Genomic DNA, 15,435 nt, shown 5'->3' on the forward strand with positions numbered 1-15,435 from the left:
TGAATTTTTTGAATTCCATTTGTATGATCTGCAAAAATTTGCTTCATTTTGTGTAGTCTTTTCACTGCTTTGTTGTCTGCTTACGTAACCCAAAGTGCTAAAATTTGAGGAAATCCAACTTACATAATTTGCATTTTCATTGCTTGTGATTTTTGTCAACCATCACCTAATACAAGGACATGAAGATCTGTGAGTTTTAAAGTATTGGCTCTTACTTTCAGGTCTTCGATCTATTTTAAGGTAATTTCTGATATGATGTAAGGAGAGGAAGGGAATCAAATGCCATTCTTTTCACATGGATATGCAGTTTTTCCAGCATGATTTGTGGAAAAGGTTTTCGCCATTAAATGTCATGGCACTCTTATCAAAAGGCAATGAATTATAAATATAGGACTTTGTTTCTGGACTCTGAAGTCTATCCTATTCATTTATAAATTGATTCTTATGCAAGTACCACACTGTCTGAGTTATAGAGGTAGTAAGTTTTGAAGTAAGGAAGTATGATTTCTCCAAATTTGTTCTTTTTCCAGATTGCTCAGTTATTCTGGATTCCTTTCATTCTCCCATGAATTGGATCATCCTGTTGATTTCTGCAGAGAAATTTTTATGGTATTTGGATTGATATTTCATTTAATCTGTAGATAAATTTGGGGAGTATTGTTATCTTAAAAATATTACATTTTCTGGGCCCTGCACAGGATATTTATTTGGATATTTGGATTGTTGTTGCTAGTGACAAGAAAAAGAACTGATTTTATATATTCATCTTGTATCCTACAACCTTATTTATGTGTTATTTCTACTAGTTTTAGTGAATTCCTTAGTATTTTATATAAGATTGTATCATCTGCAATAACAGGTTGTTTTACTTCTTCCTTTCAAATCTGGACATTTTTTTTATTTCGTTTCCTTGCCTGCTGGGCCTATCCAGAGCCACCACAAAACATTAAATAAAAGTGGTGAGAGCAGACATACTGTCCTGTTTTTTATCTTATCAGCAAAGGCATTAAATCTTTTACCATTAAATGTGATTTTTTTATTGTAGGGGTCATGTATCAGCTTGCAGAAGATCCTAGTATTTATAGTCTGTTGAATGTTTTTATCATGGAAAGTATTGAATTTTGTCAAATTCTTTTTCTGCCTATATTGTAATAACCTTGTGGCTTTTGCCCTTTTTTCTATTCATAATGCTTATTGAATTAGTTCATTTTCAGTTGTTAAACCAATTTTGTGTTCTTGGTAGAAATCCTACTTTGTTTTTATATAATCTTTTTTTTTATATTTCTGAATTTGGTTTGCTATTATTCTTTTGAGGATTTTTCATCTATATTTATAAGACATATAGATAGTCATAGTTTTCCCTTCCTGTGATGTCTTTGTCTGGTTTTTATACCAGGGTAACCCCGGCCTTATAGAATGGCTTGAGGATTGTTCTCATCTATTTTTTTTTGGAAGAATTTGTGAAGGATCAGAAATAATTCAACTTTAAATGTTTGGTAGAATGTATCAATGGGATCATCAGGTTCTAAGATTTTCTGGTGGGAAGTTTATAAATGACTAATTAAATCTATTCTGGTTTTATAGTTCTATTTATGTTTTCTATTTTACTTTGAGTAAATTCTGGTAGTTGATATCTTTCTAGAAATTTGTCTATCTCATCTATGTTATATGAGTTATTTTGGCATATGGTTGTTATAAACTGTTCCTTAAATGAGTCCTAACAATTTTTCTACCAAGTTTAAAAATATAATTATATAAAATTTTAATTTAAATGGTAAACTATACCATTATTTTTATTATTAAGAGAAATTAAGGTGAATACACATTGTAAGTCAGTCTGGTATTATGGTATAGTTCATAAGAATATTCAAAAGCTCACAAGGATACTAGAAATGAAAAATAAGTGTTTTTTTCTGCTTGTAATTGGCAATAAATGAAAAAGAAAGTTATTGATTGGGACTGACAGTGTGGCATAGCAGGTAAAGCCACCGCCTGCAGTGCTGGCATCCCATATGAGAGAGCCAGTTTGAGTCCAGGCTGATCCACTTCTGATCAGTCTCTCAGCTATTGCCTGAGAAAGCAGTAGAAGATGGCCCAAGTCCTTGGGCCCCTGCACCCACATGGGAGATCCGAAAGAAGCTCCTGGCTCCAGGCTTCGGATCGGTGCAGCTCCAGGTGTTGTGGCTATCTGGGAAGTGAGCCAACTGATGGAAGACCTTTCTTTCTCTCTGCTTCTGCCTTTCTGTAACTCTGCCTTTCAAATAAATAAATAAAATATTTTTTAAAAAAGTGATTGATATTTTATGAACTGTTCTATGAAAAGCTTATTTTGACTTGTTTTTTACATTTTAATTGTTGCTATATCTTAAGGCTCAGTTCGACTGTCTCAGGTTTTAAAAAATTTTTTTAGCCCTGGTGCCACATCCCTGATTTGAGCTTTGGAACATGTTTTTTTTTTTTTTTTTCTTTTCTTTTCTTTTCTTACGTAAGTTGTAACACAATTAATTTGCTTTGGAAATACAAGACAGGTAAATTTTTCAGTGTTGTGGGAATCATCCAAAGATTTTGATTATTTTTCTAATTATTTGGAATTTGCCAAAACTCACAGAAAGTTTGTCAATGTTTGTCGCCTGTGATTTTAAATTCCCAGTGCCAATTAGAAAAAAAAATATTTATACTAAACTCAAAAGCTCTTTTGTGTTCATGAACTTTCTGAACTTTTCCCTCAAACTTCCAGACTTGCTTGTACTTCCTCCAAAAGAACAGTGAATATATAAACTTGAAGCTCTTAAGATATTTGAGGAAGTCTGTTTCACAGTTCTAGAGGGAAGTTTTCAAACCTTAAAAACTTACACATCTCCTTTGAAGGTGGTTTCATTTCAGAGGTGTTTTATTTTTCCAAAAGTGATTGTTGAAGTAATTGTAGTAATAGTGATGGTAATAATAGCAACAGGGAATTTTTACCAAAAATATGGACATTCCAAGTGATTTTTCTTCTTATAAAATATTGACCTATCTAAATTATGACTGACTTCAGATATCTTCCAAAATATATGACATTGCTTAGCTAAATAAGCAGTCACTACACATTTTAAACAGACACTGTAAATATGTGTGTTTGAAAGTATGATCGTGAACATACAAATATGTTTATATCTGTTTTCCTTGTTAATTGGCTTAAGTAATTTTGGCCTCTTGCAGTTCTACCAGTTCCCTTCAGTTCTTTGAATTTCCATAGCACTTTCCTACCTCCCAGCTCATGTCCTGCCCTCAAACTCTCAGCTCAAAGATCACTTCATTAAAATCTTCATTGACTTCCCTTGTTATGGGCAGAATTATGTCCTGCCCAAATTAATAGAATGGGTCCTCAAGCCCCAATGTGACAGTATTTGGAGACAAGACCTCTGAGGAAGACCTTAAGGTCACGTGAGGGCATCAGGTTGGAGCCCCAGTGTAATAGGATTGATGAGAAGAGACCCCAGGATGTGCACACACAGACAAAAGGCCTCGGGACAACATCCCTGTCTGCAACCTAAGGAGGGAAGTCTCTGGAAAAACCACACCTGCTAACGCCTACATTGAGCTTCAAACTATTGAAAAATCACTTGTTTAAGTCTTGCAGACTAGAGTATTTTGTTCTGGTGATTTGAGCAGACTAACACAAACTGTGCTACTGTCAAATGGGATGCTACTAAAACAAATACCCAGCCATTAAAGAGAAGTTGAAAATCTAACATTTTATGTGAAATCTTTGATTTTAAAAAATTGGCAATTAATACGAACTTGTATAAAACACTGCCAGCCAAAGGTAACAATGAAAACAGCCATCAGAGGAGTGAAAGCAGGTAAAGGTGGACAGGATGACCACCCAGGAGAACCTGCAAATTCTTCACACTAAATAACCTCTCCCCTTTTTGCTCCCACTCAGTTGTATTCCCCATCTCTGCATTCAACTTCCTTTATCTTCCTTCTTTTCTTTTTGTTTCTTTCCTTTGTTCCTTCCAACTTTCTGTTTTGCTTTTGCTCTAGAGCTGCAAATGTTCCGTGTGTGCCTAAAGATTCAGAAGATAGAAACAGGGATGACACTTAAGGATAGACTCCCTACTTCCAGAAAGAAGAAGAACATTATTTTAAAAAAGATTTATTGGCCAGCTCCGCGGCTCACTTGGCTAATCCTCCGCCTGTGGCGCCAGCACCCCGGGGTTCTAGTCCCGGTTGGGGCGCCAGATTCTATCCTGGTTGCTCCTCTTCCAGTCCAGCTCTCTGCTGTGGCCTGGGAAGGCAGTGGAGGATGGCCCAAGTGCTTGGGCCCTGCATTCCATGGGAGACCAGGAGGAGGCACCTGGCTCCTGGCTTTGGATCGGTGCAGCGCGCCAGCTGCAGAATGCTAGCTGTGACAGCCTTTGAGGGGTGAACCAACAGAAAAGGAAGACCTTTCTCTTTGTTTCTCTCTCTCTCACTGTCTGTCAAAAAAGAAGAGATTTATTTATTTATTTGGAAGGCAGTTACAGAGAGAGAGAGAGAGGTCTTTCATTGACTGGTTCACTCCCAAAATGCCCGCAACAGGTGTAGCTAGACCGATCCAAAGCCAGGAGCCAGGAGTTACACTCAGGTATTCCACATGGATACAGGGGCCCAAGGACCTGGGCCATCCTCCACTGCTTTCCCAGGCCATTAACAGAGAGCTGGATTGGAAGTGGAGCAGCTGAAATTTGAACTGGCAGCCATATCAGATGCTGGCAGTACAGTAGGTGGCTTAACCAGCTACGCCACAACTCCGACGTTTGAAAATTGAAACACATAATTTTGAAGGGCCTAGTGATTATCTTTAAGTGTACATGTACTATTATGTGTATATTAGGGTGGAGAACACAATAAATGATGATTATCATTCATTATGTATCTGTTACATATTAAAAGTTTTAGAAAAATAATAGCTAAAACTTGAATATTTACTCAAAATCATATGTGAATTTATAAGCAATAGAATGAATAAAGAGGGCAAATAGTTCCTATAAATCCTTTCATACAGATATAGAGAGGCCAGTGTTGTGGCATAGTGGGTAACATTACTGCCTGCAAAGCTGACATCGCTATGGGCGCCAATTTGTGTCCTTGCTGCTGCACTTCTGATCCAGCTTCTGCTAATGTGCCTAGGAAAGCAAGCAGTGGAAGATGGCCCAAGTGTTTGGGCACCTGTGCCCACATGGGAGACCCGGAGGAGGCTCCTGGCTGTTGGCTTCCACCTGGCCCAGCCCTGGCTACTGAGGCCATTTAGGGAATGAGCTAAGGGATGGAAGATCTCTCTCTCTTCTTCTTCTTTTTCTTCTTCTTCTTCTCCTCTCTCTCTCTGTAACTTTGCCTTCCAAATAAATAAATAAATCTTTAAAACAATACAAAAGAAAACAAAGAAACAAAGTACAGAAATTGAGGAGCAATTGAAGTAAAGTCATATAGAATTTACTTGTGAATTTATGGAACCTCTGCAACTTTCCAATTGTAGTTTCTTTGATTGTTGTCAGTTTTGTAAAAAAGGATTTTTAAACATTTGTAAAAGTTGAATTAAATGATGTTTATTTTGGTGAAAAAAACTTGAAATACATGTATTGTTTTCATGCTACACATTTTCCATGTATTTATTGAAGATCCCTCATAAATCTCTTGAAACGAGAAGATCTGTGTGTTGATCTTTGTGGTCAACAAAAGTAAAGGAAAGCTCTTGGCCCGGTTGCATCTTCACACAGGAAGAGGGGTGATGCTTGGGAAGAGCCCCAAGAGAAAGCGAATGGAGGTAGGAGAAAAGAACAAGAGCAGTGTGAGGGGAATGGGATGAAGGCAAGCAGGAAATCCTGGAACCAAGGGATAAAAACCCATGTTTATTTCCCAATGTGAAAAAAATAAAAATAAGAAATTTTGGAAGTTTTGAAAAAGTGTGTTCTGTGTATTTATTATTATGCTGGTGACCTAAATGGACCTTTTTTGTTTCACGATTACGTTTTGTTATTTGTTCCTCAGATCCTGCTAAATTCCTCCAAAGCTCTTTGAATCCTGAGGCTGGTGCTCCTGACATTTTCCCTCTGTGAAAAAGCTCCCCCCCCCTTTTTTTTTTACTTTCACTTAGATGTGGTGAGGAATTATCAAAATCCTTCTCCAGTACTGCTCCTGCTGATCATGCATCTTTGGGTGCACAAAGGACTGGATTCCTACTCCCCCTGCCATTCAGACAGAAATCTCCACTTCTTACAGTTCTATCTCCAACAACCAGAATGATGGGCACGTGGTTATTGGCACTTAATACGTCCCTACATAACTAAATGAATAAATATTTCCTAAGTAGGTCTAAGTTTCTCAAGAGAAACCTGTTCTTACCCTGCTGCCTAAGTCTGGGCCAAGAATTCAAGGTCATCTAAGGAAAATGTTGAGGTAATGCAATTTCTGATGACGTGTGAGTTGAAGTCCAAGTAGCAGCTTACTTGGCTTTGAATTCTGTTTTTTCCCCTTCCCCTTTCCCTTTCCTGCCTTGCCATCTAAAATTCTCACCAGGCAGAGGGCAGATGTGAGTGTGAGGATTGGACCTAGTACTCAAGATGGAGATTGATTGAGGTGTTAGTGGGGCGTGAGAAGAAAAGAGAAAGGAAGGACATCCAAAGTCAGAGGCCGCTGCACCTAACGTCAGTGGTATCTACAGCACTGACTCTTGGAAGGAAAGGCTACTTTCCCTAGTCCAGCTAAGAAAATAGGGAGCTGACTAGTGCCCCTTCCAAGTCATTTAAGTGAAGTTCCATGAAATTCTTTAGCAAATTCTGAATAGAAAGAGAATGACATTATGGAAGAAAGCAATAATTCTCAATCTTTGTATTCCTGAATGAATATTAAAATTTTACCTCAAGTTTAATTTGAGTATTTCACCCTATCAGAGAATTCACTTACTCTAGTAATTATCCTGTTGGCTAAAAATAGAAAGCTATATTATAAGTGACATAGAACTTTTATAGCATGCATAGCTTACAGCATACATTCATGTATCTGCCATGCACAATTAAACTTGCCAAGAGGACAAGGATGGGGTTATATATAATTATGCAATGGCTATATGGGTGTGCCCTTGCATACTATTTATAAATGTATAAAAATATTTGTTATTAGAATTTAGGGTCCCATATTCCAAAGTGAAATTCCCTGTGGCTATGGAGGCAGGTTTCCAAGATAATGCACATTTCTGTTCTAAGAACCTTTATTTCTGAGGGAATAGATTGTCTCTTTCAAGTACTATTTACATTTTTCATAAAAGCTAGGAGCTGATTTTTAATGAATTAGCATGCAAAGGGTCAATAAGACCTAATCTACTACCTGACAAGTGCTAGCATGAGGGAGTTGTGGCCCCAATGATGACTGAGATGATTTACCAGAAAACATTTTTAACTTGAAAATTTGTGAAAAATATATACATCTCAATATTCTAAGAAGCATCACGTGCTAACAGAAAGCAGGAATAGATACTAAAAATTAACAAGGACACTGCCTTAATTTATCAGTTCTCTTATTAATTTTGTAATTCTATGAAAATCCTATGAATATTCTGAAATTTTCAAAATATTTGTGAATGTTTTATTTTGTTTTAAAGCAAGAGATTGTTCAGAATTCCCACATGCTTTAGTTGAAGATGTGTCACTGATTTTCCTTTGCTGTCAGTTAGCTTCTAAACAAACATGTTTCCCATTTTAACCATCATAAGTGTTTAATAATTGTTGGGATAAATGTTTCCCCTTTCCTTAGTCTCCTAGCCACAAAGTCTGTTATTGCCGTGGGGTTTCCCCCTGTTTTACAAACCTGATCTTTTTGTCATAAATATTTTTATGAAAAAGATTCCCCAAATATCACTGGATTGCCAGTAGAAAGTCAATCTAAATTTAAATTAGCCTCAATATCAGTCCATAGTTTCTTAGAATTTTCAGGGAAATGAGATCAATGTTAAACTAAGCACTTTCAAAATGAGTCTAATTAATCACTAATCATAATGCTTGTCTAACAGTATTTAATTTTCTAGCTTGATTGCTCATTACTACTGCATCTAGAACAACCAGTTCACTTTTTCTATGTAGCTATTTCTGAAATCTCTATACTCAACTTCCTTATTAAATTTTTGGAAAGAGTATTTAGTAATACAAAACTCCACAGGCTCTGTTTTAACTTTTCCATTCGAATCATTTTTCCTTTCCACAAGATAAACATAATAATGAAAAACAATGTTAGTTTAAAAATACTTCATTTCAAGGCTTTCAAGCTTCAATGGCTTGAAGGTTGCATTTAGCATATATTCTCTGGGGTTGTGAGGGTGATGCAGAAAAGTTTTTAGGTTTTTCTGTTTCTTAAATAACCATGAACCTCTTCCTACCCTTGTCTGAAGTTCCTCAGTATTTCTGGTCTTGGCACAACAGCATATATCTTTGAGCTTATATGTCTCCTCAGAAATAGCAGAAATAACTTTGGAAAATCAGCACTTAGGAAGTGTTTGACCACTTGTGGCCACACATTAGTTAATTTCCCATGCTATTCTAGGTAGATGGAACAAATTGGAGAAAAGTTCTTACCTCTTGAAGGACGTAAGACAATGCACATCACCAATAAAGCAAGCACGGCAGAAGTGGCAACTCCAAATACAATTTTTAACCATGTCTACATAAAATTAAAAAAAAAAAATCAGGCATATGTACAGTTCCTGCTAAATAGTTGAAATGACAAGATTTTGTTTACATCTAAATCCTATTTCTCCCTCCCCACAAAGCTTTTGATTGTCTTCCACTGATCTGGTGATAATTGCTGGAATTCTTCCAGCTCTGCAAGCACAAATGTTTCTATAGTATATTTAGAACAATTTCCCAATCCCAACCCACTCCAGGAAGTAAAAACTTATGTACAAATCCTCACCTTCTAAACAATAGAAAACTCGGATCATACTCATCCCAGCCAACTCTTATATGTTAGCAATACCTGAGACTGCGTATACTAACCTTCATTTTTCCAGATGTTTGTGAAAGTTAGCTAATTCTGGCTTCAGAGCGTGGGTCACCAGATCTGTGAAAACCGTTGAAAAGAAGCAAGTCTGTCTTCGTAGTTGGAAGCCGAAGCCAGGACAAGTTTTTTTTTTTTTTTTTTTTTTCTTTCCAAGGACTTCTGAATACCGTGCCAAATTTCAAAAGATTTCTGTAAAATTAGAAACAGATTTTTGGGGGCGTTCTTGGCCTTGAAATGAACTATGAGTGGCTCAAGGGAGGTTTTATAGCCTTCTCATCCTTGTAAACTCTACACCAACATCTGCTTACGTTGACATACAGAGGTTTTCTTATTTTTTTTTTTTACAAGTTCAGGTCTCGTTTTCTTTTAGAAATGAATTGCCTTGGCAAATCACTGAGTCTTCTATAAACTTTCTATTTGCAACCAAACGGTGAATTTAACAAATTAAACTTCCAGATATGTGCTTTATACATTTATCTAATTTTTAGCAGAGAAAGAACATTGAAGTGACATAAGATTTTGTGAGAAATGCAACCTTATAACTGCACTTTTTCCTCCTCTAGGGGATTATGAGGTACTTCAGACAGAAATGTTTTTCTTCCAGCACAATTTCTTTGTCCATATAGCACCATATGCACTTTCAGTAAATACAGAAGTTTAAAAATTCAACTGTCTAAACCCACGGCTGCTTTACTTTAAAGAAATAAAATGCCATCTGGTGAAATTTAGTATGGGTTAGGTGTGTACGCACAGGCTAGAGAGATGGAAAGATCAGTGAGAATAATTTACCAGCAGGCCTTTGGAAGAATGGAAAAGGCTTTGCAAGAGTGTTATTTTGCTTTCCTCTCAGAATATCTTCTAAAAGAGGAGAACATTTAGTAATTATAAAGACTTTAAAATAAATAAAAAAAAAGCACTTGAAAAGAGATGTAAGTCTTATGTATAATCTTATTTTGGCTAAGACTACATAATTCCCAAGTGATCGATCAACTTGGCATTTGAGTAAAACGGTTGACTGACTTCACATACACACACACACACACATATACACACGTACAACACTTTCTGGAAGTTTTCTGGCTGGTTGAATGAAATTCTCTTGCTTAGATTCTCTAGTTCTACCTAAGTACAATTGAGCTACTGCCTTTAGTTTCTCTTCTAATAGTTTTCTTCTTTGGAAGTTTATGATCTCAACCTGATTGAAGCAAACTTCCTAGTGATCTTTCTTGGATTCTTCATGAAAGGCCATGAGAAAATGTTATGGAAATCTGTTGCTGTTTGCTTTAGTCAACTGTTCTAGATACCATAAGATACTTTCTCTAGCAATAAGCGGAACAGTGGTTTGTGAACTTCCTCTCAGACATTCTCCAGACATGCTTTTCTGAATTCCAGTCTCATGAAGAGTCTGTTGAGGAAAATGAGTCATGAAGTACTTACTGGCAGAGAGATGTAGCCACAGACAGCAGCTTCTGTATGCGACCCCCCCATCCGCAGTCAGGTAGGCCACCTTATGAACTGACCCGACCAGGAAGAGTAATGTCCAAGGCATGCTAGACACTTGCCAGTATCTCCATGTGACTGAAATATTTAAGTCCAAGATAAAATCACCGACCAGTGCCCAAATAAACTGCTCCCATGTGGGTCTTTTCAGATTGATTGCCTTCTTTGGAACATTCACACAGTGTGTTCTCAGAAGTTCTGTCCTAGTCTGCCAAAGTCCACAGGTAATTTTTTGTGGGTAATTTCAAAGACAGTATGTTCTGGAAAGAAACTGCCCATAATAAATGATTAGGGTATAATTAAAATGCATATTATTAGCATTAGCAATTAAAAATGCACTGACATGTGACTGGCTTGAATACCACTTAGGACTCTGCTGCTGAGTGTGGGTGTCTACAAGAGACTCATTTAACGAGCTATATGGAAATACTGGACTGGTTTCAGAGGGCCACATTAAAGTCAAAACTGTTACTAAGCAGGAAAAACTATGAGACTGAAACATGTTTGTTTAAGTTTAGTTTTTTCCTTGGAAAGTTGGGTGATTCAAATTGTAGCTTCTGGAAAATTCTTACTGGTTCTAACAGTTTTAAGAAAACTGAGACTGACTACAGAATAAAGATGTTGGGACATTTTCTTCCTGATTTCCTCAGCGAGAGATGTTTATAATAGACCTATGCATGTCCATCCTTTCAAAATAAAATAAATTTGTGTTTGCATTTTCACCCAAACAAGAACTTTCACAAAAATTAGGGTTAAAATGTAACATTTTGATTGCTTTTTTCTCCTTTTGGAGTTGAAAATGCTTTTGCTAACTTTAAGTGTTGAGGTGATGGACTCTTGTTCTTATTTTATAGTTTGTTAACATTCACTCAACAATTTTGTTGGGAAAACAAAAATAAATCATACAGTCCATGACCTTCAAGATCTTGCATTCTAGTATAAATGTGGCAGATACGTTCTTACATCTTTCCTTCTTTTTGCCTCCTGGAGCTCTTGCTGAGAATAATCCTGAAGCTGTGTTTACGCTTAGTAGAGAGTATCCTGGTTATTGGTTATTTCCACATGCACCTGGGAAGAGGGACAGGAGGGGCACACATGTGGCAGGTATGTAATCCTTAATTCAAGTCTATCCACTGTCAGGACTGGGATTTTCTCAGAAAGCAATTCTGTATGTATTCAAATTTTACAAAAATGAAAAAAATGACTCTGGTCTGCAAAAATTAAGGACAAGAATTGGGGTAGTTGAGGCAAATCAATGGAGCTTTTCCCAGAGAGAGACCCTTTGGGATATGACTACATTCTGATAAGTTTTCTGGGTAAGTGAGCCTTATCATAAATTCAAAGAAATCCATTATATGTCCATTATATGACAGCCAAAATGGCTTTGATTTATATTTTCCCAGAAAATACTTTCAGCTACATACGCCCAGAGTGTGAACACAAGACCACACTTGGGTATTTTTATTTTGCAGTGATGAGATAAAGAGAGATGCAAAAACTATGACAAATTATTTAAGGACAAATTATCAGTAAGAGGTATAGCAGTACAAGTAGGATCAACTTTGGCAGTAGTTTTATACTCATTAAAATAAGAATTTGCTCCCAAAAAGACTAAACTCTTACACATTTTGTGCCTTCAGATTCAATAAACATTTCTTTTTCTGTTTTATACAAATTGATTTTACAGATTATTTCATTTAACTAATCCCAGTTAATTCATCAGTTAACTGCTTGGGAAACAGAGCACTGAGTAGTCAGTAACCTGCCCCAAATCATAAGGGGATCCAGTGTTACTACATTACACTATTTTTTTGTGATACTTCCTGGAAATTTTTGATTGACATATCACTGATTTTCTATTAAGAGATTCCTAAAATATGTAATAAAAACCCATTAGATCTTAAATATACAGGATCCTTACATCCTCAGAGTGCTTGTTATACATATCTCAAAAGGACACAGACCAACTTGATAAAGATTGTGTGTGAAATACTAATTTGTTAAGAATTTTGTTAGAATTGGGGCCTAATAATCACAGAAATATTTTGTATAGTTCCTGGAGTCGAAAGAGAATATCATAGAGTTGCAGACACAGAAGAAATGGCATACCTAGAACCAGAGAGAAATAATATAGTTTCAACTACCCTTTGAATTTGATATAATTTCCAAAACCACATTGGTTACATAATAAGAATATGAATCAACATGCTTCCCAGTTTGTAATTGGTACCTACTACTTTCATAAATGTCCTAATTAGATGTCAGTGGTTCATCACCCTATCCGAATTTAGACAAGTTCTTTTTGGAGGACAAGAGAGTTGACTATCAAAGTTATACAAGAAAAGAAACAGAGAAATAGCCCATTCTTTTGCATGCTTAGTACACAGAAGATAAACCAATGATTTTCTGTAGCTTTAAAACGTGAATAGTACATTTCCCTAGTAACGGCTAGAGAATAGGAAGAGGATTAAATAGTGTAAATTGAACGCATAAGTATCTTATATACTTAAATATAACTTGTTATAGCATACTGCTATTTCACTAGAATTTTTCGATTAGAGAATATTTCAACTTGCAGTTAACATTTATTGAACCCTTTTATAGAAACTGACATTTTACCTTGAATGTATTATACTTTACCTGCATTATCTCATTTCATCCTCTGAACATCTGTACTATGATTATCCTCATTTTACAAGATACTGAGAACACGGAGTACAAAAAACATAAGTTAGTTTCTGAAGTCACACAGCTTATATGTGGTAGACATAAAATGTAAACCTAGCTAGTCTTACTTTAACACAATCTGATCCACATTTACAGTTCTGACTGGGTGGTATTTATGGGTACAGTGATTGGAATGTGTAATCCAGGTTGGAACCAGGAGGAGGTGGAAAAAAAGAAAGAAATTATATGATCTAAAAACCTGGACATCATGATGAGTCAAAAAGTATAGGCCTTTGTAGTAAAAGAGTAATAGAGTGAGAAGTACACAAAGTTTTTATCAGGTAAGAGCAGGTTCAACTTTCAGATTTCAGATTTGGGTCATGACAAAGCCTACGGTATGGTTACAGAAGTTTGTTGGCTGAGATAGAGGAAAGATGTAGCAATCCCTGGAGAAGAGTTGGCACAACAATGAGTCTAAGTTGCCACTTGAGATGTTTATGTAAAAAGTTAAATCAGCACAAATTATGACAATATTAGAAGATGAGGATGAAATACCTTGAATCATATTCTAAAGGCTTTATAAAAGAGTTGGAAACAGTTTCAGGTCAAGATGCAAGCTGGACACGTACACTCATCTCTTTGCCTTTTGAAACTCCATTAAACTGACTGTAAAAGAAAAAAAGGATACAGACATAAAACAATGTAGGGAACAGCTAGCATAATACTAGTGGATAAATCAGAATAGAAATAACAATTTCCTGGGCCATCCCTAGAAAGAAGCCAATTTTCCTGCAAGAAATATGGGATGGTTCCGGAAATGAATTGGCATTTACCATTCAAAGTGGAAGAGAGAGAACTGAACAGAGAGACACAGAGAACTTGTTGGTCACCCAGTCTCTGGGTGCAAAGCAACCTGCAGCTGGGCCATCATTCCAGACACCTCCCTGCTTCTACTCCCTCCAAAATAGGATATTGAATTTAGAAGACATTAACTGTTAATGAAGAGAACTAAAGGAACAAGTACAGGAGTCAGCGCACCAGAGTCAAGTCCAATCCTGCATTTTAATGGTTTCTTCCTTTTTTATCCTAAAACCCACCAGCTTTAAGTCAAGGTTTCCACATTCTGGCTTCATTGTTATATTTGCTACTAAAAACAAGAATCAGTAGGCAAGAATAACATCTTTTTTAAAAAAAGAAAGATCAAAACTCTAAAACATTAAAGAAAAAATTTAAACTTAGATGAATGAATAGGGCGACAAATCACTCAATGAAACGAAATCAAAAATAAAAAATAATGGCCATGGGAATAATTCTGGGAACAAAAGATATTTTTAAAAGCTTGAATTTTTCAGAAGCTTGTTGAATTTCTTCAGTGAGGTTCAATGGGATATCAACCATAATGCAGACACCAAATTGTAAAAAAGTACTTTCCAAAAAGCCTCTCCGTAACCGTAATTTTATGTTACAACTTGCTTGGATTAAGGGATGCCCAGATAGCCAAGAAAACATTATTTCTGGTTCTATCTGTGAGGGTGTTTCTGGAAGAGATTAGTACTTGAATCAGTAAATTAAGCAAAGAAAATTAGTCCTTACCAATCTAGGTGGGCATCACCCAATCTGTTGAGGGCTGAAAAGAATAAAAAGATAAGAGAAGGCTGAATTGTTTCCTTCTTCAAGAGCTGGGATAGCTATCTTCTCCTGCCTTAGGATCCTGGTTTTCAGAACATCAACTAATAAAGTTCCTGTCTATCTATGATTTATCCTGTTGCTCTTATTTCTTTGGAGAACCCTGACTAATATATTCTAGTATGTTGAAAATATGCTTGCCAAAAATTTTTGAAAACAATTTGAGGAATTGTCTCAGGAAAGAAAATTGAAGATGGATGTAATATGAAAACTATAAGAATCATAGAGTATAAACTCAAGAAACTCAAGGAATAAAAGTTAAACAAGCAGAGGGAAAAGTTTATTATAGAATGAGTGCAAGAGAAGGCCATAGAATTGGAAAAGAAAACACATCTCCAGAGTCAACACAATGCCCAGCCCAAAATATGAGAAGAGATTAATTCCTAGACACACAATTGTAAAAGTTTAGGTTGTTACATTTAAAGAGAAACTCCTATATTTTTCTTGAGACAAAAATAAGCCACCACAAAAGAAGCAAAAATCAAACTGATAATGAATTTGCAGATTCTGCAAAATGATGAAATTATATTTTCAAAGTTCTGAAAGAAAAGGCATAGCAAAGCAGAA

At 36.1% G+C, this 15,435-nt stretch overlaps 1 protein-coding gene across 4 annotated transcripts in view; it reads right to left on the reverse strand.

The window, feature by feature from the left end:
- The window catches only part of FAP (fibroblast activation protein alpha), an 83,753-nt gene extending 68,858 nt beyond the window's left edge, over positions 1-14,895 (reverse strand). Inside the window, exons 1-6 of one of the 4 annotated variants that reach the window (XM_062187400.1) lie at positions 14,776-14,895; positions 13,156-13,217; positions 11,479-11,583; positions 10,453-10,593; positions 9,012-9,204; positions 8,592-8,676 (exon numbers count right to left, since the gene is read on the reverse strand). In XM_062187400.1, coding sequence (XP_062043384.1) covers positions 8,592-8,676; positions 9,012-9,017 — 91 coding nt within the window. In that variant the 5' untranslated portion in view covers positions 9,018-9,204; positions 10,453-10,593; positions 11,479-11,583; positions 13,156-13,217; positions 14,776-14,895. Of the gene's footprint in view, positions 1-8,591; positions 8,677-9,011; positions 9,205-10,452; positions 10,762-11,478; positions 11,584-13,155; positions 13,218-14,775 lie in introns of those variants that run through there. The other 3 variants (XM_062187407.1, XM_062187416.1, XM_062187422.1) reach the window with 3 other exon arrangements.
- Positions 14,896-15,435: the final 540 nt, after the last annotated feature.

The sequence above is a fragment of the Lepus europaeus genome, chromosome 1 (assembly GCF_033115175.1).
Source record: "Lepus europaeus isolate LE1 chromosome 1, mLepTim1.pri, whole genome shotgun sequence".
NCBI classification, from domain to species: Eukaryota; Metazoa; Chordata; class Mammalia; order Lagomorpha; family Leporidae; genus Lepus; species Lepus europaeus.